At 36.5% G+C, this 25,722-nt stretch overlaps 1 protein-coding gene across 7 annotated transcripts in view; it reads left to right on the plus strand.

Annotated features, from left to right (window-relative positions):
• The window catches only part of NAV3 (neuron navigator 3), a 468,550-nt gene that overhangs the window by 427,260 nt on the left and 15,568 nt on the right, over window positions 1–25,722 (plus strand). For all 7 annotated transcript variants that reach the window (XM_064701983.1, XM_064701980.1, XM_064701982.1 and 4 more), the window contains 8 exons: window positions 2,641–2,664; window positions 4,937–5,014; window positions 13,065–13,148; window positions 14,790–14,901; window positions 16,179–16,300; window positions 18,124–18,296; window positions 20,606–20,759; window positions 23,070–23,244. In XM_064701983.1, coding sequence (XP_064558053.1) covers window positions 2,641–2,664; window positions 4,937–5,014; window positions 13,065–13,148; window positions 14,790–14,901; window positions 16,179–16,300; window positions 18,124–18,296; window positions 20,606–20,759; window positions 23,070–23,244 — 922 coding nt within the window. The remainder of the gene's footprint in view (window positions 1–2,640; window positions 2,665–4,936; window positions 5,015–13,064; window positions 13,149–14,789; window positions 14,902–16,178; window positions 16,301–18,123; window positions 18,297–20,605; window positions 20,760–23,069; window positions 23,245–25,722) is intronic.

Below are 25,722 nucleotides of genomic sequence, written 5' to 3' on the forward strand. Positions count from 1 at the left end.
GAGCAATGGGATAGCTTCACAGGGTTATCTCAATTAAATGTATTTCTTAGATTTATCAAGCATTGTCTTAAGCCTTAGTACTAGTGTTTTCTGTGACCTAATCATTGAGAAATTCAATCAAAGTACTAAATGAAGATGAAGACCTTCATGTATAATTACCAGAGGATAGTTGAAAACAAGTTATTCTCTGAAGATTGTTTCTTTGGGAATTAGAATATGAGATTCAGAAGAGACATTTCATTATTTTCTGCCATTGAATAAGTCCAATGCCACAGAAGTTCTGCATTCACTACTCTTTTTTGTAAACATTGGCTTTCTTCTTGACTTGCATTTGGTTCTCAGGACTTAACTTGCATAGACTGGAAATCGAGCTTGTAGTGATATACATGTACAGAGACCTCCATTTTGTTTCACAGAAAAATATACCTTGTGAGCAGACATAGTAAACTGATTCAGTTTTGGCAGTGAATTCATTTAGCCCTGTGAGTAATTGAAAAAATTATGGTAGGTTGTCTCCATTTGCAATCTCCTCCTGCTCAGTAGGTGAAACACTTAAATTTTCCCCTATTTAGTTAATTGCCAATTTCCTGCACCGGCTCTCACCATTAGCTACACTCTGACTCCCTAGGCCTCATTGATTGTGCTAGGCCGTGCTCAGAGGAGTTCTATAAGGACATGTCATTTGTACCTTAATGTTCTAAGACTTCAAAGAAAGAAAAATAATCCTTGCAAGGATGGGATGCTTGCATGTAATGCAGAAGTAGAGTGAGAAAAAGAATTTTTTTTTTCCTTTTAGAGCGTATTGGAAAAATGGCTGAGTTACGGGTTACAATGATGTTAGCATAAACTTAAGTAAAAACTACTGAGATGCGTTTGGTTATCAGATTCTACTTCTTTAAGCTGGTCCAAAATCCTGGTCTTTCGCATTCATTTACTTCCTTCACTGCTCATAAAATCTGACTTGTGAAAGCCACCTCTCTGAACTCAGGGAGAGGCAACACTTCCTTGTGCATTGAAGGAGTTGTCTGGTAAGGACATGTAGCAATGCCTTCATCATCAGGTTTGGTGCTCCAAGGACAAGGACCATGTCTCCACATGGCAGTTCTAGGAAAAAGTTACCAACCCTAATTTTTTGCTTTTGTTGTCATAGAAGAAATCATAAGAGGACATCATCACCTCAATCCCTTTGTGACCCTCCGTGTACTGCATGTTTGATGTAACAATAATGGGAATAGAATATAATTTATTTTCTGTAGGCAAATCTTCTTTTTGTAAATATTCATCAGAAGGTTAGTGTGTCACATCAGTGATGAGAAAAAAAATCATTATACTAAATTAGCCTCACCTAGTGATGTGTCAGGTATTGAAGTAGTTTCAGCCAAAAGCATTTCTAAGTGTTGCCAGGTAAATATCATAGCATCACAGTCTGTTTAGTGACTGCTAACAGATAAGCATGTATGGAAAGAGGCATTTTCCAGAAGTCTTCTCCCCTTATGCAAGGTAAAGCAAAAAAACTATTTCTGTTATGAATCATTAAAATCCTGACAACAAAATTATTGCCTAATATAGGCTCAAATTCAGCCATACTGATTTTCTCCACCAAGTATAAGACAGACAGTCCTATGCCAGAGAACTTTTGAAGTGCCCTTACCTTGGGTTTTCATAGGGTTTTCAATGTTATTTAGAGATAATTGCTTACCTACATTTTCCTTCTACTGTTTACTATTCTCTTCCAGATAATGTAGACTGCTTCTCTGAGCGTGGGCCACTTGAGACCATGGGGTGGATTAATTTCCAGTTCATTAACTGATTCTTATTTTATGTTATGAAAGGGTTCCTTTCTTGTTGTATGCCATTCTTTTCCATTAGAATCCCACTGAAGCAAGATTTATCTTTCCCCAAATGTCTCCTGAATAGGACTGATCCAAAGCTTAGAAACTGAATGACTTTCAAAGGTTTGCCTTGCAGTGGTTTCGTTTCTTAGCTTGTTGAAAAAGGCTGCTGAATAAAAAGTTTCAGTATATGACACAATAAATTAAAATATGGAAAATACCTAAATTATTAAATATTAGCAAGTTTAATTTAAAACTTCAACATGCCTTGATAGCCTTTAATATTTTGGTCAGTACTCTGTATGGACAAAATTACATTAAGATGCAAGTTCCTCTCCCCTTTCCCAATGAGAAGTGCTGTCAACTTCTCTTATCAGAAATTACATAGTATCATATTAAGGACATGTCTTGGTATGCAGTGAAGCAAATTTAAATCCAGGAGCCCTAATAATCATTGCAGCATAAATGTTTTCTTTTGAATCAGACTAAGGCCCATGCAGTGAGAGCATAGTAAATTTTTGTTTGTATCTTAGAAATGTAGCTCCAGTTTCTGCAGTTCTGGTCCTGCTATCCATTTCTCCACCATTTCATTTTGTCTGTATGCTGGCAAGCCCTTTGGGGTTTCAGCTGGAACTTTGCCAAGCCTGTTGAAAATAGTTCCATTTATTGTTTTTACTGGATACCTTCCTTTAATGTAATGGATGCGTGCAGCTATTCATTTCACTTCAGTGTGGCTGGCTTTTATGTTCTATTACCAGAATTATGTTGCACACTGATTCTAAGCCATTTCTTCTTTGTTTTCCTCCAGGCAGAAGAAAAGGCACATTCAGAGGTAATAACTTTTCTTCCTTTTTTTACTTCTGTATTGCTTACATTACTTTTTAGTTTATTGTTTACCTGCTTTGGCTAAACTGCATAGTTGGTGGGGAAAATACACCCTGTGTCTTTGCATTGCCTTTTGAGAAGTATTGGTGGAAACCTGGTGCAGCTTTTAGTTAACTAGAAGGTGTTTTCTCAGCATTGTGCTGAAGAAAGTCTCCTGGCTGTCATTCTGAAAAGATGAAAAGAATCAGTAAGAACTGGGCGTTGAGTGGAGGAGTTAAGATAGGTCTGATTTCAGACTTAATTCCACTCTGTGCAGGATCTAAGGAATTGTGCAATTCAAGGTAAGGTGCTACCTTTCAGGAGGAAAAATACTTCAAATGATCTCTTTGAACTTCTCTCCCTCACATTTTGAATTATATTAAATTTCTGGAACTGACCACTTTGATGGATTTCAGAGCAATGCAGATTGATTTCAGATATAAATCAAATTTGACATGGAAAATAGCTTCTTTCTCCTCACAATGTATAAAAATGGGTGACAAGCCTGGGTCAGCAGCTGGATACAATTACAGCCTTTCTCAAAATGAAGTCCTGATTGTATTAAAAGGGCACCAAAGAGTAGCTGCAATAAAATACAGCACCAAGGGGTGCATTTCCACTTCACAGAGCTGCATGCCTTCCAATTCCTGCATTTATGCGGCTCCTATTTTTACTATTCTAATCAAAGAAAAAGATATTTTGAGGACATTGAACAAATAAACATATCTTTCCCTCCTTGCTGCAGTATATTTCAATATAATTTTGTCTAAGCTCACATCTCTTTAAGTTAAAAAGAGATAAAGAGTCATGTTATAACTCAGTAGTTTAAATTCCAGTTCCTCATTTTATTGCCTTTTCTGTAGGTCTGAATATAGAAAATAAACATTTCTTTCCTGTATATTTCTACATGATGTTTTCTCAATATCTGGGTCTGCTTGAGATGCTCTTACAGGAGATGTTGGATAGCACTTCGTGAGACCAACCCTTGTGATTTGCAAGAGCATGATGAAACTATAGCTTAAGCTGGAATGCCAAATAATTGCATTTAAAACCAAAAGAGAAAACTTGGAAAAATAAAGGGGTCAGTCCAGGATGGAGAACAGCTCGATAATCTGCCCCTTTTGAACTGAGCTAGTGTAAATGACTGAGCTATTTTTATGTTACAGAAGTACAGGAACATGTTCATGTTGCTTGCACAGTATTTCTTGTTTGTTTTCATGGGAGTCATAAAACTAAAGTACTGCAGTGGTCTTTACTAGTGGCTGTAAATGTTCCCTTTCCTAGGCTGGTTTTACCCATTTTATCTCTCTTGTCTGGAATAATTTACATCTGAATGTGAGAGGCTCTTCAAAGTGAAACTCCACGCTGTGCTTGATTTCAGTACAGTGCCCAGAAGTCCCTGTAAGATCTCAAATAGAGTTAAATGGGCTTAAAATGATGTGCAAGCTTCATGTTAGGTATCTACCCCAGCTGAAATGGAAACATATTTTTCATAAGGATTCTGTTTTTCATTAAAGGATAAAAGGGTCTTGAGTTTATTTTCATGTCAACAAGCACATTTAAAGCTACATTTATTTTTTTTAAGTTGGCAAGCAAGTTTTTGAATACTATATAAGATTTAAAGAGGTTGCATGTTTGAATTTCAGGGACTGTAGGAAGCATGTGTTAGAGAAAAAAAAAATACTACTTTACCTCACCTAATTGTAGACAACCATAAAGAAAAATCTTGTGTCTGAGGTAGCCATCAAAGCCTTCTTCATGCCAAGCAGCATGAGAGTACATTTTTCACGTTATCTTTGTCTACTGTAGACATACAACATATGTTGGTTGCATCATGTCTACAGTCAGGCATGGCGAACCTCACCCAAATGCACTCATGTTTCAAAACCTCAGGCCACATCTCCTTGACTGCACTAAGCATATGTTTGGGACTTGTGGGATTTGGTAAAAACTTGTGACATTTCCCTTGCAAAAAAGGATAATACATACAAAGTAATTAAGCATTTACCCATGTGTGCTCCCTTAACTGGAATCCTGGCTCATACACCGGTTGAGTGCTAGAAAACAGTTGGAGCAACACTAAGCTACAACTTCTAATAATTTGTATTTCTGGATAGTTCTGAGATTAAAATTTGAAGCTAAGACATTGTAAATCTATTGGTTGTCTCTCAAGAAAACATACAAAATAACCACAACAAAAACATTGCTGAATTACTGACAGCAGTCTGTTGTTTCTCTAGCAAATTCAGAAACTACGGAGAGAGCTGGTTGCATCGCAGGAGAAAGTTGCTACACTTACTTCTCAACTTTCAGCAAATGTAAGTATTTTTGCTTGTGATGATAAGTAGTATCAATGAATACATTACCAATTGCTCTTCCTCAACACATAGTCTTGGAGACATTTACTATTTATTTATTTAGGGTTTTTGTTTTCCAAGTTAATGACTTCATTGAATTTCTATACTGTCCCAGCTTCAAGAAAAACTAATCTTGTGGAAACAAAAAGTAGGCAGTGGAAATGGAGTTTCCACAGTTTGAATGGGACAGTCCTATCATGTTAAATTTCACCCTTTTCTCAGAATCAATTATAAAAAATGGCCAAAAGTAAGGAGACACAAGCAAAGAAAGGCATGATTTGCATATTCTAATAGAATTCATTCGCGTTTAATTTCACAAAGACAAACCCTGCAAAATGCAGTCAGGTGTGAAGGGAAGCACAGTCTACAAGTGTACATATGATTTATATGCTACAAAAGCAGTGCTGATATATAACTAATTAAAACTGGGCTATTTCACAGAGAGCTTCCTGGTGTTCCTTCAAATTGACATATATTGGTAATATGAGTTATAGAACGTGTTATCTGAAAATAATGCCAGATACAGAATGCAAGAGACAATCCTGTCTGGTTGATGTGGTTTCAGGTGAAGTTACTGAACGATCTCTCTTTGAAGTGTAGGTGTCCTGAATATTTAGATTTACAAATAAGTGCTGATTTCAAAGAAATTATTTCATGTTGTGAGAAAATAATCTCTAGCTCTGTGAAAGCTGCTTGTTTGTGTGTGACTTCCACACATGAAAATGTGGAAAAGCTATGCTTAGCACTTTCTTATCTGTTCAGAAGGCTGCAGAGCACCTGTATTTGTACATCTGTAGCAGTTTAGGTTGCCATACTCTGAGTACTGGGAGTGAGCTAGTGAATCAGATGATGTGGGACATTGCAATGTTTGTAAATTCAAAATCTGGATTCTGGGTTGGGTTTTTTCATTTGAGAATGTATAGCTAGAATAGCCAGCATATCTGTATTGGGTTTGGGGCTCCTTCATTCACATGTTTTAGACACTGACCTTCATCTTTACCAGTTTGGGCAGTTCTTTATTCATCTATCCTGAGAGCAGCAGACTAAAAACCACACTGAGAGGAGAGAAGAGCTAAAATAGCATGCTTTGGGTAGGTGTGTTTGCTAGTGAGTCTGTTGCTCTCTGCAGGGCCCTTTTCTTTCCACAACAAATGCAGAGATACATCAGCAGTGGAGAGCATAGGAAGGTGATTCCTGGCTGGACTTGTAACACAGCACAATCACAGACATGCTCATATCTACTCTGAGTGCCCTGGTGTTATCCAGAGGAGTTGTCTTGAGTCCAGCAAGACCCTGATTTAATGAAAGATGTGTCTGCTCCCAGTCAGAAGTTGGACTAGATGTTCATTAAAGGTCCTTCCCAAACCAAGCCTTTTCATTATTCTAAATTGAGGTGTCATATCAGTTAAATTAAATTGTTTGCCTTTGGTGAGCTTGTACTCAGGGCCTGTTCCAGGTGATAACTCAGGACCCCTGGCACCACTCCTCTCTTTACTCTGCAGGTAGAAAAACAGTTTTCCCTTCCCTTTTTTCACTGGCTCAGAACAGAAACACCAGCAGATTCTTTCTAACTGCTGTGTTGAAAGGGAGACTTGAAAGGTTACTCAGGCTCTGTCACTTTTCAGTCAACCCAGAAATGCTGTAGTGTATAATATGGCAACAAGTGCAATAATGTCAGAGCATTCTCTGCAGCTGAGGAAATTAGCCATTGTTTTGTTTGTTTGGACAGACTGGCTCCTGTCTCTCCTCAGTCTTATTTAGAAGTCCTTCACTGTACCTCTGGCCAATATGACTTTCTATTAAATAAACACCATACAAGATGGTTTCTAGTAACATTATTTATTCTAGACTAATTGTCCAAGCCAGGTCCACACTATAATTACATTTGATCCATAATTCAAAGAAATGGAGTTAAGTTAAAAATGGGAATTTTGGCTTGGTTTTTACCCAAACTAAACCAGCTGTGTGGGTAAGAAATAAATTTGGGTTGATCTGTATAAATCAGACTGGATTGTTGGGAATCTGTTCTTGTATGCTGCCTCTGGGCTCCTGAACAGCCAGGAAAAATGCTTTTCTATGGATCTAACTGTAAGGACATTTTCAATAGGATGGCTAAATATATATGCATACACATCTGGTTTTCCTGTCCAGAAGTACCACATTTGATTAATTTAATCATGTTCTTTTGACTGTTACACACCTTCTAATCCATCTCTGTGGAGATATTCTTTAAACTCTAAACCTATAAGCAACCCTAAGGCGGATCCATTTTGCACATGCATTTTTTAGATGATACAAGAGAAATCTTTCCTCTTGCCAAATCCCCAACATGTAGAAATTCCTTCAAAATTAAATTTTTCAGGAGCACAAAATGTAGAGGCTTCAAAATCCCTAGGCATTAACAAAATTATATTTCAAATGAATACCATCTTGAAAAAAAAGTAGATATTACTAGATATTGGGAGTAAATATTTTTGGCAGGATGTTCTCATGAGATACATACTTTACAGAACCAAAAAATTGAGAAGTATTTCACAATAAACCTGGTCCTGAATTCATTTTCTGCTGTTTCTGATACAGAACTTGTAAAGTATTAAAACAACACTTTCATGTGAAACCAAACAATCAAAAGCAACTGCTTTTTAGCAGCCCTTCTGTCAGTCCTTCAAGGATTTTATGAGAAGAAATTCTACAAAGTATCTCTTAAACATCAGAAATAAAATCCAGGTTGAAAGCGGACAGTATATTCAACTATTTAATTGTGATAGAACAACTGAAATTTATTTAATTACAGAATTGATGCTTAAATGCCACATGTTAAGTACTTTTCATGAAAATTCTGAAAGTTATTAACAAACAATTGATTTAACTTGGCAAACTTACAGAAAACCTAGATGGCTTTCTAGATTTCATGAACTTGTACTGCCTTAACAATGCGTTCCTTTCGTGTACTCATTTACCATTTCTTTTGTAGTCTAAGAGACTACATATTTCACCAGTCACTGCCTTTTAAAGGAGAAATATTCCTAATCACAAAAATCTGGAATTTATTCTCAGAGAAGAAATCAAATCTCTACATGGATAATACTACTGTGACCCTCATTTTGAGTCATGTTTGCTCATCAGGAAGACTAAATCTTGAATGAGCATTAAGTTTAATTCAGAAACGTTTGATCACTGTCTGTCTTCTCTGGCAAACAGAGAACTGCATGAACAGTCTGTCTTTTGTGGTGCTTTTGCTAATGAGAAAAATGCTCAGTCCTTTCTGATGCTTTTGCTACAAATGCATTCCTGTTAGCGTTAGTCCTGAACCCCTCCTAATTTCCATACCTTCACTGTCTGAAAACAGGCAGCACTTTTTGCCTTGCTGCGGTCTGGAGAAGTGTTAATAGCCAGAAATCTTGTTCCTTCAAAGCTCCATCTCGATGTGAATTTGTTGTTAGCATTTCCCTCTGTAGAACTGAGCAAAAGTACTGTACGTGAGTGAAAAAAAGATCACCTTATTCAGCTCATTTTGACACTATTTGTGCCTTTCTTTGCTTCTCCACAGAAGACTGTTGGTGACATTAGTATATAAGTAATTAAAAGACTGGCAGGTTGAAATTTGACCTCTTCAATCAAGCCTTTGCTTGATACATTATTTTATGCCAAAATCTGTCAATTGGAAGTTACAGCATTTCTCAGGCATTATTAAAAACTCTGCTAAAATTTTTCTTATTTGGTTTGATTTGTTGTTCAGTTTTTTGTTGGCTGGACTCAAGTACTATGCTTGACTTCAGCAGTTTATTTCATTTGATTAACCCCAAAGGGCCAAAGTGTTCTGCCTGCAAATGATTACATTGAAGCTGCGTCCAGCTGTCATTTGGATGCTTAATTTACAGATTTTCCCTGAGATTCTTGCTTTACTCCTGGCATCTCTCTCAGTGTGGCTGAAAGGTAAATCTCAGTACTAATTCAGAAAGGGCCTGTTTTCAGTGCAGAAAATGTCCAACCAGCAGACTCCGTATGTGACTGACAAGGACTCAAATTCCAGTGAGCAGCCTGACCAAGCCTGTTCAGAGGGACTTTGATCAGAGCTTTGTACTGTATAAAGCTGAAGGGTGCTTGCTTGCAAGCTGTAGTAGAGCCAGGATGCCAGTAGAAAGCAGAGGGGGTGTGCTGGCTAATGCTCTTGTTTGGCCAGCTCTGAACCGCTATCCTACAGCCAAGCAACAAGGTGCTAGCAGGCAGCAAACAGAAAAGGCCACCAGATCTACAGTTGCTGCTTGCAACCAGCCTGATCTCTTCTGGCCTTTTACAGCTCCTTTCATTCAGCCCTGTCAGGTGGGAGGAACTTTATTTATTTGCCTTTGTTTTATAAATCTGAATGCCACAGGTCGGGTTCCAAAATGTGTTGGAAGGCAGATGTTTTGTATGTGAATGTCATGTTCAGGATAGGCTGTAAACCTGAGCTGAGGTATTTGGGGCTTGCCTGTCTGGGACAGTTTACTAAGGAAATCTTTAAAATCAAATCTATCATCTTAGCACTGAAGACATCTCTTCGACTGTTTCCAGTGTGCATTTTGCATGTTAATAGAAGTCAAAATTAACTCGTATGTGAAGGATATCTACAGATTAAGAGCTGTCTATCTATGTATCTAATATGTATGTCAAGTTAATGATGGATATATTTTGCTGCAGGCATATTTCAAGTAATGCCCAGTTCCTGAACTCTAATTCCAGGATGTCTTTTTTTCAAGTACAAATACTGCATTCAGTTTTAAAGACATATTTTTACTATAGAATGAGCATTATATAAACCACATATAATATTCAGGCTACTCTTTGAAGTATTGCAAGGATGTGTGTACTCCATGAATGAAACTTCTGAATCTAACACAGAGATTTCTAAGGTGTGAGAGATTGGCTGTATCTTAAAAAAAACAAACAAAACAATTCCTGAATATTTTTACAAGAATGAAAGAATGGAAACTTCTAGATAAATTTAATCATCTTCAGAAACTGAGGATTAGCAATCCAATCCAAATAAATTACCAAATTTTTAAGTGTAAAAAAAGTTTCTAATTAGAATTTTTAATTTCCAATGAACATTATTAAAGACACAGATTTTTCTTTCTCTTTGCTTTAATTGCTTTATGAATTATTCTGCATTTAACTGCTTAAATGTGAAAGCTGATCTCAAATGGAAATACATACATATACTTCTGTTTTATGTATACTTCAACACACACATATAAGTATACTGATAATGTAGCCTTTTTGAAATGAAATTTTCTTATTTTATTGTGTAGTATTTCTGTAGGGAAAATGTGCTTAAGTTTGCAAGTGATAGCTCCTAGACAGCTGAAGGAATGAATATTAGCTACCATGGAGAAAGAACAGTTTATTACTCTGAATATAAAATCAGTACTTCAGTAGATGAGTGTTATCTTGTAATAAACATTTAAAGTAATGAACAATGCAATTAAAAGGTTTCCTTCTTGAATAGTTTATGGTAAATGGCACTTTGAATTACATTTCTTTATTATTAGGAAATCAAGTTCTAATAGTCTTTATTTGAAATGAGTTAGAAAAATGCATCATCTTGATCCAATAACATTTATCATGCAAAAAGTTTGGTATAATATTCCAAGAAGGTAATGTTCTCTGTCACTGGGTGAATTTTACTAAGAACCCTTGTTACATGGCTGTCTTTCTCTAAAGGCTGTCAGAAAATAACAGTTTCAGTGACCTTTGATGACATTTTTAATGCTGCTTTTTACTACTTAATTTTTCCTGTAAGTTCTTTGTTGTCTATTCATGTCCTATACAGGATGCATTTGTAGCTATGGAACAGGAAAATACTTTACACAAGTATGCATAGTTTGGTACCAAAGTACTGTGGTTATTACAGTCTAATTTCTAGAAAAGGAGAGAAGCAATGCATAATTAAACAAATTATTTCTCTTTCAAGCCCTCAGTCCCCACTGTAATTCTCAGAGTAAAACAGAACCATGGGCCGTCAGCCAAGACATAGATTTTTTATGAGGCAGGGAACAGTGAGCTCCATTAGTTTCCTGTTAAACAAAAGTAATGAAGAGACATTTGGCTAAAATTCTGTAGTAGTGCATCTATTTTGTCTCTGATAGTGTTCTGGGTGTGTGGTCATCATCTTTGGAAATAAAACACCATAGATTAATCTGGATACGTTTAACATGTAGCTAATTAATAAAGTTAAAAGTAAGTTTAAAAACAGTTATTTTTATTTTCTTAGAGAAATAGAGTAGTGAAAACAACCAAAGGCTGTAGTATTGATTGGCAGGTTTTCAGGTTCATTTTATCAAAGATTTTAACTTCCAGAATGTAGCCTAAGTTATAAATGTTAAAATAGGAATATATAAAATTATCTTCTAGAGATTCTATATTTGTCTAGTCTCATGTTTATTTGGAGTTAGTCCTTGTGGTATGTGTCCTTTTACCACAAAAGTTATCCCTAAGATATCCCTGCAGATGCAGAAAACAGGTCAATTGACCACTACACCTGTAAGTAATTGTGCACCTAAGTATACTAATAGTGTGGTTTACAAGGAGTAAACTTTTAGTAAGTTTAATAAGAATAAAATAAGAGGCTTTCAAGACACCTAAATATTTATAGCAATCCAAAATTATTTACAAGACACAAAAGTCACTCATCAGTACAACAGCTCTGAAGCAGAGATGCAGAAGTAGCCCACTATGATATTTATGGTAATCTTCTTCTATTGAGGGATAATATACAGAGCTAGGTGGCAAGAAGATCTTTTCCCTCTCCTAAAATGCAGAACAAAATCCTTTTTGGACCATGTCTTTTCTTGATTATACCTCAGATTCAGTGCAACTGCATACATTCAAACAATTTCAACTATGCTTGTAAAAGCATGCAAATCTGCAACTGAAAAATTTGCCAGGCACTGTGTGTGCCTGAACTGCTATAATAAAAACTAAATTTTCTCCCTGAGGAAGCTCAGTTAATCCATTTGTGCATATAAATATGGTGAGTTTGAGTTATATTTCCATGTGCCAATGGTTAGAGACTTTGTCTATTACCACTTTTGAGATGGTAATGAGAAAATAAGCATTTCCTTATGCTTTTACTATTTGATGTTGCGAGAGAAATGGATGGGATTATATGGACTTCCTTAAAAATTAAGTCTTTATTTTCCCTTGGCTCTCCTTTCCCTGCATAGGGATTTTTACGCAATTTTTTAGCATATTGGGATCTTTACGACCATTTGTTCTTCTTTGCCCTACAAAGCTCAGTGCCAGTTAGATCTGATTAAGTATAATTTGTATAAATTTAGTTTGATTACAGTGTAGGATGCAGGTTGTTTAAAAAATAAAAGCCAGAAAGAAGTTTTATTTTTTTTTAATATTTTGATCTGTTTCAACTCTATTGCTTTTTATACTGAGAAGTAAGACTTCCAGATTTCAGGATTTTATTTTGTTTTATATATATATATTTGCACACATTATAAATGTTATATTTATATTTTACAAAATATATTTTATACACACACTGACATATATGAGCAATATAGTATTAATAGACTAAGCAATGGCATTTTATAAGATTAACTGTGTTAATTTTTTTTTTAAGGCTTAGGATTTTCTGAAGGTTTTTATTTCTGAAGTTAAAATTTGCTTCAAGATAAAGTGCTTGAATTCCTGTTTTGAAGTGTCCAGTAATTGAAAATAATTGCTCCTGGACTTCTCTTTGGGAGCAGACTACTTTTGGCTAATACATCAGTAAATTTAAAGCCAGGCATTAAATCCATAATTCATTTCCAGGCAGAGATACCTGAGCTGATCTCATTGGGAGCTAAAGAAGCCTGAGGAACACTGGGTGCATTTGGCTGATTCATCAATCCAACTTAGCTCAGTCTGAGTTTGTACTAATATTAAAGAGCTGGAGAAAATGTGCTTGAAGGAAAAACATACTTTTAAAAATCAAATAGATCTGGGAAAATTTCCCTGTGTTGTCTTTCTTTCACAGGCTCATCTAGTAGCAGCTTTTGAAAAAAGCTTGGGAAATATGACAGGCCGACTGCAAAGTCTAACAATGACTGCTGAACAAAAGGTAGGTTGGTCAAAGAGGATGCTTTGCTGTAGAAAATAGTCAGAAAATTATGTTAGAGTTTGGTTTAAAGAACACTAAAAGGAAAAAGGGACATCTGTGACAACAAGACAGATTTTTCTTTAATGGTTGCTGCGATCAGTTTTTCATAATTGTCCAGCAGCATGTGGAAAAAACTGCAGTATCAGGTTTACACAGATAGTTTCATAAAACAGTTGTACACTAAAATCTTTCATTTCCAGAATTCAATGAAAACATGCATGACTTCAGGTTTACTCCATACTGAAGGATCCTGTAACAAAAATTTATCATAAGCTGCTGCAGTGCTTCATTCCGGCCTCCCAGCACCACCAGAACAATGGAATTTCAGGAAACAAAGAAGTTTAAGTAGAGAAAAATAGCTTAATTGGAAAGTTAATGAAGGTTAGGCATCCTATCCATAAGTAAACAGTTTGGGTTTTCACTTTTTCACTGTGCTATTTACATAATGGGGGAAAAATACTCTAAACCTGATACAAAGAAATTTAATGAGTCCTTTTACCAAGCTCAGGATTAAGAGGCTGCTTAGCACCTTGCAGGATTGAACTTCTGCAACTTTCTACCCTTATGAATTTTCAACAATGTCCTATTAATGGAAAGGTCTCCTTGACCCATACTGTGAAAGAATATATTTATCTGTGAGCTGCTAGTCACCACTGGAGTCTGTAACTGTCTACACAAATAACGTTTCAGAGTCTGGTTGAGCACCAACAGATTAAATGTTGCAAGACTCATTGTGAACTGGATAGAAAATATTTGTGTTGTTTGCTTTTTTTTCATCTGGGGGGCGGGGAAGAAAAACAACACAGTCACAATGGAATTTTCTTAAAACCAAAACTTTTAACTATTTTACGAAGTATAAATCCATCAGGTTTTCTTTCCAGAAGGAGTTAAGCAGTGACATTGAAACAGATCATCTCCAAGTTTCTTTCCCAAAAGTTTTAAAACTTATTCTTTTCCTTCTCTTTTTTTCTCTATTGTTGAGTTTAAATTCCTTTAACCCTAATTATATAGGAAGGAGACTGGAAGGACAGGGAGTAGTAAATAAAATATTGCTTATAAAAGCAATAATAAAATATATTTTCTAATAAAAATCAGCTGTGCATTCTGATGCAGAACTTCTTGCACTCAAGTGGAATAATTTTACTTCGACTTGCAGGACAATTTCTATTAAACAGGGGCTTTTTAATTAAATTAGTATTTAACAAATTAAATCTTTTGAATCTATCCATTAAACAGTAGCCTCACATATTAAAGGACGTACTTCAAATGGCTTCATTGTATTTTGCAACAAAGTCATTGAGCTTTTCTTAATTATATATTTTATAGTCAATTGAGACCCTTTTTAGATTACTCCTAATTAAAAATGTTTTCTTCTTAAAAATAGCATGATTGCTTTATATAGAGTAAATGAAAAAGAATATGTTAGTTAACTTCAATATCTTTGGAGAGAAAGTATGCATTCTTTTTATTGCTGCCCTTTTGATAACCCAAGCAGTCCCATGATCTTTAATTTGAACACTCCTCCCATGCAATTTTTTCTTTTAGCTTAGACAAACATTGTTCTTTTGCCATTATTTTGATCTCTCTTTGCTCTTCCCACAGGAATCTGAGCTTATAGAGCTAAGGGAAACCATTGAAATGCTGAAAGCCCAGAATTCTGCTGCACAAGCTGCTATTCAAGGAGCCTTGAATGGCCCCGATCATACCCACAAAGGTATGGGCTTGTCTTTATCAAAATAAATGCAGAAGTTCTCCCCAGGGAAAAAAAAAAGCTAAGTCACTACTTTTCTGTTGTTTGGGAGCTCTGTTGCAAGGCAAAGCACATTCTGAAGTGAGTGGTAGGCATACTTGTGGTATTTCCAGAGCTGGAAACTTTGCCCAAGTTTCCTGTCTGCCAAACTTCCTGGAGCTTTATCTTAGAGCTGGGTGGCCAGGAATTGATGGAGAAATAACCGTGTTGCTGCAACTGACTAGTGAAGTACACCCAATACACAAGTGAGGTCTTACAGTATAACATGGTTAGAGGTTGAGAACCCAGTCAAAGCTGTAGCTTTGTAAATTGGTGTTCTTGTTGGTAAGAGAAAGGCTGACAACAGCTCAGCTCCTTCTTGAAGTGCTAAATCAGTGCAGGAAAGCAGGCATTAAATTCCAGATGTCAAATTAATTTGTCAGTACAGTTAGGCTGATATTGCATGATAAATACATACTTCAAAAGTGCCTGCTGATAAGCAACAGCAAAGAAATTACTTTAAAAAAAATAATATGGTATTTGTTTTTGAGAGTGTTACTGATCTTCCATTAGAGAGGTCATTATTTAGGTGTTTGCCTTAAGGTCATTTCACTGCATGACTTGAGTGTAGCAAAGCAAATTTCTAGGAAGTAGAAAATAATCTAAAAAGTAATTTCCCTTCGTATTAGGGGTCATGTTGTACAAGAATAATTTCCAGTGATTAAGATATAGTTATCAGAGATCTCTAAAAAATTGAAACTCAGAAGCTGCACCAACCATTTTTAATATTCTTCACTTCCTGGTTATTTTGTTTCATTCATTTTTAATGAACTCTTGCCTGTTTCTTTCCATCGGGGTATATTAGAAGGTAGAATCTGAACACTGATTAGGGCTGCTACAAGTTGAATAGTGCCTACACTCCTCAGAACTCCTGTACATGTGGCACTGAAATGTCACGTAATCCATGTGCTCAGTTATGAGGATACACGTGCATACATTGCTGTGAAGGTTCATTGCCTTCTGGGCAAGAACAGCCTAGTTTGAGAAACCCCTAAGTATTGGACTAATTGTATGCATCCCCCTAGGTCCTTATATGGTTTCTCACAAGCTTCAATAGCTTGAATCTGAGCCACTGCTAGCATCAGTGCCATTTATGTTCATTTAGACTGCCTTTGAGGAGGCAGATGCTACATAAATATAAAAATTAATGTTACTATTATTAATGTATTGAAAGTGATTTCACAATAACTTCCTTTCTTTAGATCTACGTATAAGGCGGCAACATTCTTCAGAAAGTGTCTCCAGTATCAACAGCGCTACAAGTCATTCCAGTATTGGCAGTGGTAATGATGCTGATTCCAAAAAAAAGAAAAAGAAAAACTGGGTGAGTACTCAGCAGGTTTAAGCCTCTCTTCTAGCTATTCTGTCATTTCCTAGTGTCTGAGTAACATAATGGTTCATTTCATGACAATGTTCTTGTGAGGCCAGATGGGTATAAAGAAATTCATGTGTATCTGTACTGTGACACTACCAGCAAGCTAAAAATATTGAATATCAGCAGGGTTTTATTTGCATAAGTCAGAGTAATTAAAACAAACAAAAGTACAAGCAACAATTACAACAACAAGAAAAGAACAAAACAACAACATCATAAATTTAAAATAGCTGTTGTGACCAAAAACCACCTCTGGGCCACATTGAAAACCTGTTTGATTTTTCTTCAGTTGCAGTTTGGTTCAAAAGCTTGATTCAAATATATTACCCCGCTATGGAGGGAGTTGAAATCAGTTAAGAATTCTCACTTAAAAATACTACAGTGTTTAAAGAAATTAAGATGTTGCTCAACTGGAACATACAAATACCACATACTGCTAAAGATTTAATTAAATACTTTAAATAAATAATCAGAAAAATGTTTTTATTGTTTTTAAAATGTTATCTGCATAAACATTTGTTTTAAAATACTGATGAGCCTTCATTCCCTTGATTTGTAATTCCACACTCTTTCATGTTTCTGCAAGGTGAACTCTAGAGGAAGTGAGGTGAATATAAACCATGGAAAAGTTGGCATGCATCTATAAAAAAACCCTATCTTGGCATGATTGCTATTTATTTTGGCAGTAGGCTTTTATACCTTCTAAAACCAGATTATCCTGTATGTCTTCTCAGTTCGTCTTTATTCATTTTAATCTCAAAGTTTAGGCTATAGAAAGGGGGAGTGTAGCCAAAATCCATTTCTTTCTCCTTAGACATCATGAGCTGGAAAGGACTTAAATATTGTTTCTCATTAAGATCAGTGGTCGCACTCCCCACTCTCCAGTTTTACCATGAAAATAATGTGTTTGAAGTCCTTATTTTTTCATAGAGGAACCAGCTGGTCGTTGTGTTCTGTACAGTTTTGACCAGAGCAACTCTCTGAAAATAAAAATAAAACCTGTATTTTTCCTAAGATGAGTAAGTTCTGTACTTAGACATAGGTATGAACAAATGACATAGTTAATTTTAACTGGAGACAAAACTGTTGTCATCTTGGTTTCTGAAATAAATGGCTCTTTGGCTATTCTGTCCCTTTTCAATACTGGATACAAGCTTCTAGAGGGAAAAGGCAATGCTTGTATGTTCGGTAATCCTACCACTCTATAGGAATCTGCAACAAACAGTGTATACCTTTCAGCTAACATTCTTCTCAGTAGTACAACAAGGCAAACCTCTTGTTCCCACTTAGATCCTCTTGATTGTGATCCAAATAATAGACTTTGCATAGTTTGACCATTCAAAGTTTTAATGGGGAAAATAAATTGGCAAACACTGTAAATTGGACTTATTTTCTGATTTCAGCATTTAGTTGAGCCTGTACCTAGACGCAAAGTGGTTATTTAAAGCCACCCCTTGAAGGGAATGCCATGGGAATGGGATTCTACTGGGGCTTAATGGCTTTAAATGAGCACCCCTCCCCAATAGCTGTACCACTCAATCCTGCACTTTCTCCATAGCATTACTTCTGCACTGCGCTGGATTAATAAAGTCAAAACAAAGCACTGTATCATGTTTTTAGAGATACTGTGTTGCATATGTTAATACCTTGCTTCTGCATACTGACCTCAGGCAGTGGCTAGGATGGCATCTGCAAACTAACTCTTCAAAACATGAGCTGCACACAAAGTGCTGTGATGAGGAAAATAATCTTGCTCTGTATTTGTTTTCCAGCTAAGAAGCTCTTTCAAACAGGCCTTTGGAAAGAAAAAGTCCACCAAACCTCCTTCCTCACATTCAGACATAGAAGAGCTGACAGATTCCTCCCTTCCTTCCTCACCTAAATTGCCCCACAGCTCAGGAGAGTGTGCAACAACATCGATGAAACCATCACAGTCAGCATCTGCGTAAGTGTCTCTCTTGGCAAATGGGGTGGGCTGGGAAGCGAACCTCCAGCATGGCCATTTGCAGTTCAGAAACCATTGTTGACAGCTGAGGTCTTCTAATCCTGAGCTCCATCCATTTGCCAGATTTCTCGTGAGCTGCACCACTTGCACACTGGTTCTGCAGCAGGTCTTTATTCAGTCATAATCTTTCATCCTTTCACAGATTTTACCCAAAATCACCTGGCTGTACAAACTTCTAAAAGCCTGTGTTGTGCTCTCCCTGCACCATTAGCAACTTTATAGCATCCACTTAGCAAAGGCCAAATGCTAATGTTTCCTTGTTACCTTTTTTCATGACATTCTAAAAAAATTCTTAAATATATATATTTTTGAATTTTTACAGTATACTTATTTCTCCTGTTATTACTTTATCTATTTTGTAGCTACTGGTGTATATAAATTTTAATCTATTTCCTCTCTTTTATCAGCTTACATTTTTTTGTGGGATTTTATTTTTATTTTATTCAAATCACCACCCTGAAGGTTTCAGGTCTGAGAACAAGTGAACAGTCAACAGCTGTCTGATTTCTTCAGTATTTTTTTAATATCTGATATGTTCTTATGGAGTTCCTAGCTCCTTCTTATTCGTATTTCTCTGCTTTTTTTTTTTTTTTTCACTCTGCTAAACTCATAACTCTTTCTGATATGAGGAAATCAACCTCTTTGAACCAAAAAATGTCTACTACTGATGTTAGCTTTACTTTCCTTCGCCTAATTGAGAATAATCAGGTCATAATTAATTTTCTTAAGGCACTCAAGGAATTCTATTCTCATGACTGTTTTATTAGTTAGTAAATGGAATATGCATGGAAATAAAATTTCATTTCTAATTTCCTTAGCATAGGAAGGTATGGACACATCACAAAAAGAGCTATACCATAATATTCAGGAAAAAAATCCTGGTCTATGTCTTTCTTAATCTTTAATCACATTTAAAACGTTTTTGCATGTTTTGAATGATATTCATTATTTTTCTTCCTCTATTTGGCACGTATTTTATTTGCCATGAACTTCATCTTCCCTTTGCTTACGATTTCTTCGTATATTTTCTTGATGGGGTCTTGCGTTCTGAACCATTCCCTTTACTTTCTTCCAATTGCATCTGTCTAATACATGTGTGTGCAGGTCATCTCTAGTGTGGGCATCAGAGAAAAGGCAAAACGGCCGCGTGGTCTACAGGCATAGATCCCGGTAAAACTGAGTGTGGGGCATGGAATTGTGTACCCAACTGCTGACCTGAAGAGTGCTGCATCTTCTTTCCCAAAATGCGTTTGCATGCATTCTGGCAATTAAATGCTGACCTTTGTTTCTTTTTTTTTGTTTGTTTTTAAATATTAGCAGTAATAATCACAATAATAATACTTATTTTCATAAAATATTTTTCATATTAAGATTTTTCTGAAAATATTAACTATTTATAGTCACAGTAATAAAGAACAAATAACATTTGCTGAATTGACTGGAAATACTGCTTAGTGTAACAAGCCAAAGTTCAGTGTTTTATTTTCTACTGGTGGTTCTGATGATGATACAAAGATGCAAAACAGTCTAACAAGAGAGCTGGACAGTTGTGGGTCCCTGAGCCAGTCATGTTTCAATCTTTTCTTACACTATAATGGTTTTTTTGGTTAAAATAAATGCATATGAAAAGTAACCACATGGAAATCCAGTCTTCAAGGGGAAAAAACAAAAACCAACCCGCATGATTTCCTCTATTATACATTACAAAATCACAGGCTATAGGCAAAATATCAGCCATCACAAATCAAAACCATTACACATCAAAATCTTGTAGACTATTCAATGACTGTCCCTTTGTGCAATATTCATATCAGAGGAAAATATTGATGCCTAACAAATAATAAATATCAGCAGTACAGTTTAATCAGCACACATCAGTTCTGACGACCGTTGCATAGAGAAATCATAAACTTTGCACCAAAGAAATTATGTGAGTAAAAAATCCAATTAAAACCAATGGATGCTAGACACTCAAAGATACCTGAAAATTAGTTAAGAATTTGTTTTTCACCATAGTGAGCTAAACTAAAAAGCTATAAAGCAATCTGATCACTTCTTTTGGAGGGGACTTTTTTTTCCTTTTTTAATTTGCAGTTTGATCGTTTTCATGTTTCTTTGATAAGTTTCTTTCTTCACTCATAGGTTTCACCAGCAGCAAGCGCTTTTCTGTTCTTTGATATTTAATAATGACACTGCTTTGGGGAGAGAACATTCCTTTAATCTCCTGCCTGTTTCCTGCTCCTCTTTAGGATCTGTGAGTGCACAGAGGCAGAGGCTGAAATTATTCTTCAGCTAAAAAGCGAGCTGAGGGAGAAGGAGCTCAAATTAACGGATATCCGTCTGGAAGCCCTCAGCTCTGCACACCACCTGGATCAGATCCGGGAAGCCATGAACCGCATGCAGGTCAGTGCAGCAGCTTTACTGATGACAGGGATGCGCACCAAAGGTATGACTGGTGTGTTTCCTTTCCCAGGACTTTGTTTCAGGCACCAAAAAACTGTCAGTGTAAAGTAAATTGCTGGATTGACAGTACTTCTGAAGGATGGGTATGATAAGTGTTCACCTTCTAATAAAGACATTCTTAGCATGTATATTAATAGCTAAAATGTGTTTAAGAGATACGGAAGAAGACATAATTGCTGCTCAAAGGATATTTACTATCTCAAGCCTATAACTGGGGTTAGCAACATGACAGAGAAGCAGATCAAAAAGTGATTTCTACAGCGTTTTAAATCCTTGAGCCATGGAGGGGGCCAGGATGTTATGTGCATACTGTTTCATCATTTCTGATTCCTAATTCAGTCATGGCTTGCCAAAGCAAAGAATGTGAAATTGAACTAATTACTGTATCCGGCATCATAAAATTTTGTTATATTGTTTTGTTACACTGCCGCAATTCCTCTGTGAACATATTTTTTTTCATTAGAAGATTTTTCCTTTCAGGAGGCTGAAAGGATGCATAAGCATGGCAGTGTTCTTCAGTGGAGCACAGAGCTTTATGGTTCTCAATTCGTTTGCTTACATGCCAATGCCTCCTGCCATGGTGGGTGCCCAAAAGTATCTCTTATATCCACACATTGTGACAGTTCAGTGGAACTGGGCCCTTCTGGAATGGCAGCTAAGATACTCATGTAATCCCTGAAGGCACTGTAAATCTGTATTTGGGGAACAGAATCAAGGCCATGGGCTGGGCATTCAGGTTGAGACAGAGTTGGTTACATTTAAAAGTCTGGGAATGAGCTACTTGAAAAACTTCTGTTGTAGTCAGTTGAGTTTTAGTCCTGTAGTAGTGAGGGCTAAAGAGCTGTCCTAAAATAACCCCAAGATAGGTAAAGAGGGTGAAATAGAGTTCCTTGAGCACCGGTGCTTCTTACCATTTGAACCAGCCCCAAGTATTTGCATCTGCAGAGGACATGAAAGTTTAGCATTCTTCCATATTTGTCATGCCACTGGAAGCCCACATTTCCTCAGCTGAATCCAGCCCAGTGCCTTGCCAGCTGAATTGCTCTGTGTTGGGTGCTTAGGTCAGGTGACTGTAAGGCATTTGTGTGTAGATGCCTATAGCACCTGATTTCATAACTACAGAAATGGTGTGCTTGATGTCTTTTCTAGACCTCTAGACCTTTTTAAAGCACTTTAAAAAACTAAAGCTCAAGTGAATGGAAGACTGCTAAGAGCTATGTAATTAATAAGCATAAATTTCAGAGTGGCTACTGATTTGAACCCTAGACTAAACTGATATACCCATCTATTACCTTCTGTTACTATTGTACTGGTTTGTCCCTTCCCTTTCACTGTCTTCTCACCTGTGTGTATGTGATCTAATCTTTTTGTAGCTGAAGCAGGGGGTTTTGTGATGCTATCTATCCCTTATGTTTTCACTTGTATAATAGAGCTGTTCAGCCTCCATTAAAAAAGTGAGACTTTTACCAGGGTGATGTGAATTTAGAAATGAATTTGATGTGCAGAACCATCTGCAAGAATAAGCAGTTGCTTTGTAATGCACTTTGTTAAGCAACTGCTAGATTTAGATGGTACCAGGCTGTTCTCAGGCTTTTTCATTTTATTATTGTACATTCAATTATCACTTGGCAGCACAGAGGATTTAGCTAAAAAATTCCAGTTGTTCTGATTCATCTGTCACTGTCTGTTTTCATCAGAGAGAATTTGCTCGCTGCTATGTTAACAATCCCGTGTTTGAATGATCAAAAAGTCTTATTTGATAGCAAGAAGGGTTATGAAACTGTTAAACTATCAATTTCTAATTTTTCATTTTTAATTTAATTTCTCTGTGAAGTTACTGTTTAAATTTTATATTCAATGGCAGGAATAATTTTCTGTGTCTTTAGAAACATTGACATATCCAGTAACTTCCTTAACTAAATGTTACCTTAGGAATTTGACAATAGAAAGTATCTGAAAAAAATGGGGATAGCTGGGAAAATTATGACCACACTCATGTTATGGTCAACTGTACAATAAGTACAAAAGCTTGAAGCTGCTATTGTTTAGGATCTAAAAATAAGGTTACTGGGGGCTTTCCCTTCATTTAACAAGTAAAGGCAGTCCAGTTTTCATTGTGTTATATCTCTGTTGTGAAAGTGGTAAGCCAGTTAACTGAGTCAGGGGGACAGCATCACCAGACTAGCCACCAGTGGTGGTTTTCCAAAAGAATAACCTCCTGTGCTTTGGTGTTGATTTCATTGTCTATAGAATGAAATTGAGATACTGAAAGCAGAGAATGATCGCTTGAAGGCAGAGACTGGAAATAGCGGAAAGCCTGCCCGGCCATCATCAGAGTCCTCAAGCAGCACATCATCTTCTTCATCACGGCAGTCACTGGGACTTTCTCTGAACAATTTAAACATCACAGAATCTGTTACATCAGGTAAACATACTTTGGGCACATGCATGCCTCAGCAGTTGGTACAATTTTTTCAGCCCCTTAATAGGCCATATAAGAGAGGCATGACTGGAAATTAAAACACGTCATATCATTCAGGTTAACATCAGATATACATTCAGTAACAGAGAAGAGGAAGAATGCTGGTGGTCATGTCTGAAATGTAGCTTTTAGAAGCACCTGAACAGCAGTAACAGATTGTTCATTATGTTTGCTTTGTTCTTAGCCATGACACTCTCTGCCTATGAAGTTTACAATACTCTTCGGTCATCCAATTTACAATTTCTTTGAAAAGAAATATCTGTTGAAGTATACATGACAACTGTATTGATACATTCTCTTGCCCATATGGGATAAATATGAGTATAGTATGTGAAACTTTCTTCTTTTTCTTTACAAGTCTTTGATCATTCAGTTAGCTCCCTTAACTTGACTTCATATTTGCAGCTAAGGCAGAAGGTGGTTTCAGTTAGCTTTATCCCTTACATTTTTTTAATTGGTACAGCTAGCTAGCCTATGTTGGACCAAATCACCATTTACCACGGGAACCAAACCCCTCCTGGTCTATTAGGCACTCATTGTCATCTGTGAATGAAGGAAAGCAAGCAGAAGTTGGGTCCACATCATGAGCATCAACATTTGATTATTTTCCATGCCATGGAGTTTACGATAATAAGCCTTCTACATTCGTTTTGATATTGTAGCCAAGAAACAGAAGTGCTGTCTCTAAGAGTTGAACCAGGAGTAAAGCAGGAGCAAAGCAGCACTCATTAGCAGAGACGCCACAGAAATTATGATGCAGTCTCTGGAAGTAATAAAAATGTGGCTAATAATTGTGGAAAGAGTCTAGGCAAGAGTACAGCTGGGAATATGCCAAACTGACTGTAATTTGGATTGGCAGTTAGTCATATTATCTTGCCAGTCATTGATTGCACGGATATTTGAACATTTTTTCTGGTTAATATCAGATTTTGTATGAAAATTGGTATATTTTTTATTTATATTACAACTCTTTGAAGGGTTTAACTTTTAGCATGGAGGACCCTGAACTAGGCCTCAACATGCAATGAGCTGTTGCAAAAGCAGGGAAAAAAAATTTAACTGCTCACAGATCCACACATATTAAAAACAAACAAACAAAAACAAAGCAAAAGTAATTTTTTTTTTTTTTTTGCAATATAGTGGTTATAAAATGTCTTTCATGAGTAGCAGCCTTTCATTAGCACTTCGTTGCTTGGAACTAACTCTGTCTAGATACAGCAATAAACATGTAGGAAGAAAGGTCTGAAGAAAAGGAGGGGGAAGTAGATGAGAATACAATGGATGAAGAGGAATGGGTGAAAGAAAAGTGAAGGTAAAAGATAAGATGAAAGAATGAAAACAAAGAAAATTATGAGGAAGTGTTCAGCAAAAGAATAGAAATAATAAAAGCTGGAAGAAAAAAAGAGGAAGGGGAAGAGGAAAACAGGGGAAAGAAAGAAGAACAGGATGACTGGAAGAAGTGGTTGGATTTGATGATCTTAAGGGTGTTTCCAGCCTCAATGATTCCATAATTTCATAAACTTGATATAATTTTCTGTGTTATTGTTCTAAATGTTTTTCTCACATGAAAAAAGTAATTACTTTTCATTACAAGAAATTAAAGATAGGAGAGTGCCTAATGAGGAGTGGAGAATTTCATTTGATTATGAATCTAGAATTTTTGATCATTGTGATGATCATTTTGTTGCCATGCCAGAGAACTTGGAAGGGTGAACGCTTCCCACCAAGTCTTGTGGGATTTCTGCGACAGCTGGTGTACTACTGAACACAACTCCCTGAGATATGGGGAGGTTAATCATGATGAGGATTAAGCTGAGAGAATAGAGTGGTTTAGTTCTTCATAATATAAAAATACCATTGCACTTTTTGGGAGCAGTGTCTCCTACCAACCCGGTCATCTGGCAATGACCAAGCTGTCCACTGTCACGTCCTTAAGGGTGTGATGACACCCTCCAGATCAGGGTGAGTGGCAGCCTGGGAAGTGGGGGTCAGAGACACCCCTATTTCAGTCAGTCACTGCAGTGAAAGGAGCAAACAAGGACCAGTACAGGACTGGCCCAGAGTGCCAGAGCTCTGACAAGAATTGGACTGAGGTAATCATAGCATGCCTAAAAAGAAGGCCTAGCAGGGGGAAATTAAAACAATTAGTACCACCATGAGATTAGAGGCCCTTGGGCATCTCCTCAGCCCCTTGTATCAGTGAAAGAGAGAGCTCTTAGAAAGTGGAATTTGTTCTTTTGCTGCAGAGTGGGTCCTCGTTCCTAAAGACTTAAAGAAGAATGAATTTAAAGGGCTACATAAGTGTCATTTACAGATTGAAAAATTTCACAGGGGGATCATATCATAATTTGATAAATAAATAAAACTTTCAATGGTGACACAGAAAATCTTTCTGCCTGGAACAAAGCAAGCATAGATTTA

The sequence above is a fragment of the Zonotrichia leucophrys genome, chromosome 1A (assembly GCF_028769735.1).
Source record: "Zonotrichia leucophrys gambelii isolate GWCS_2022_RI chromosome 1A, RI_Zleu_2.0, whole genome shotgun sequence".
Taxonomy (NCBI): domain Eukaryota; kingdom Metazoa; phylum Chordata; class Aves; order Passeriformes; family Passerellidae; genus Zonotrichia; species Zonotrichia leucophrys.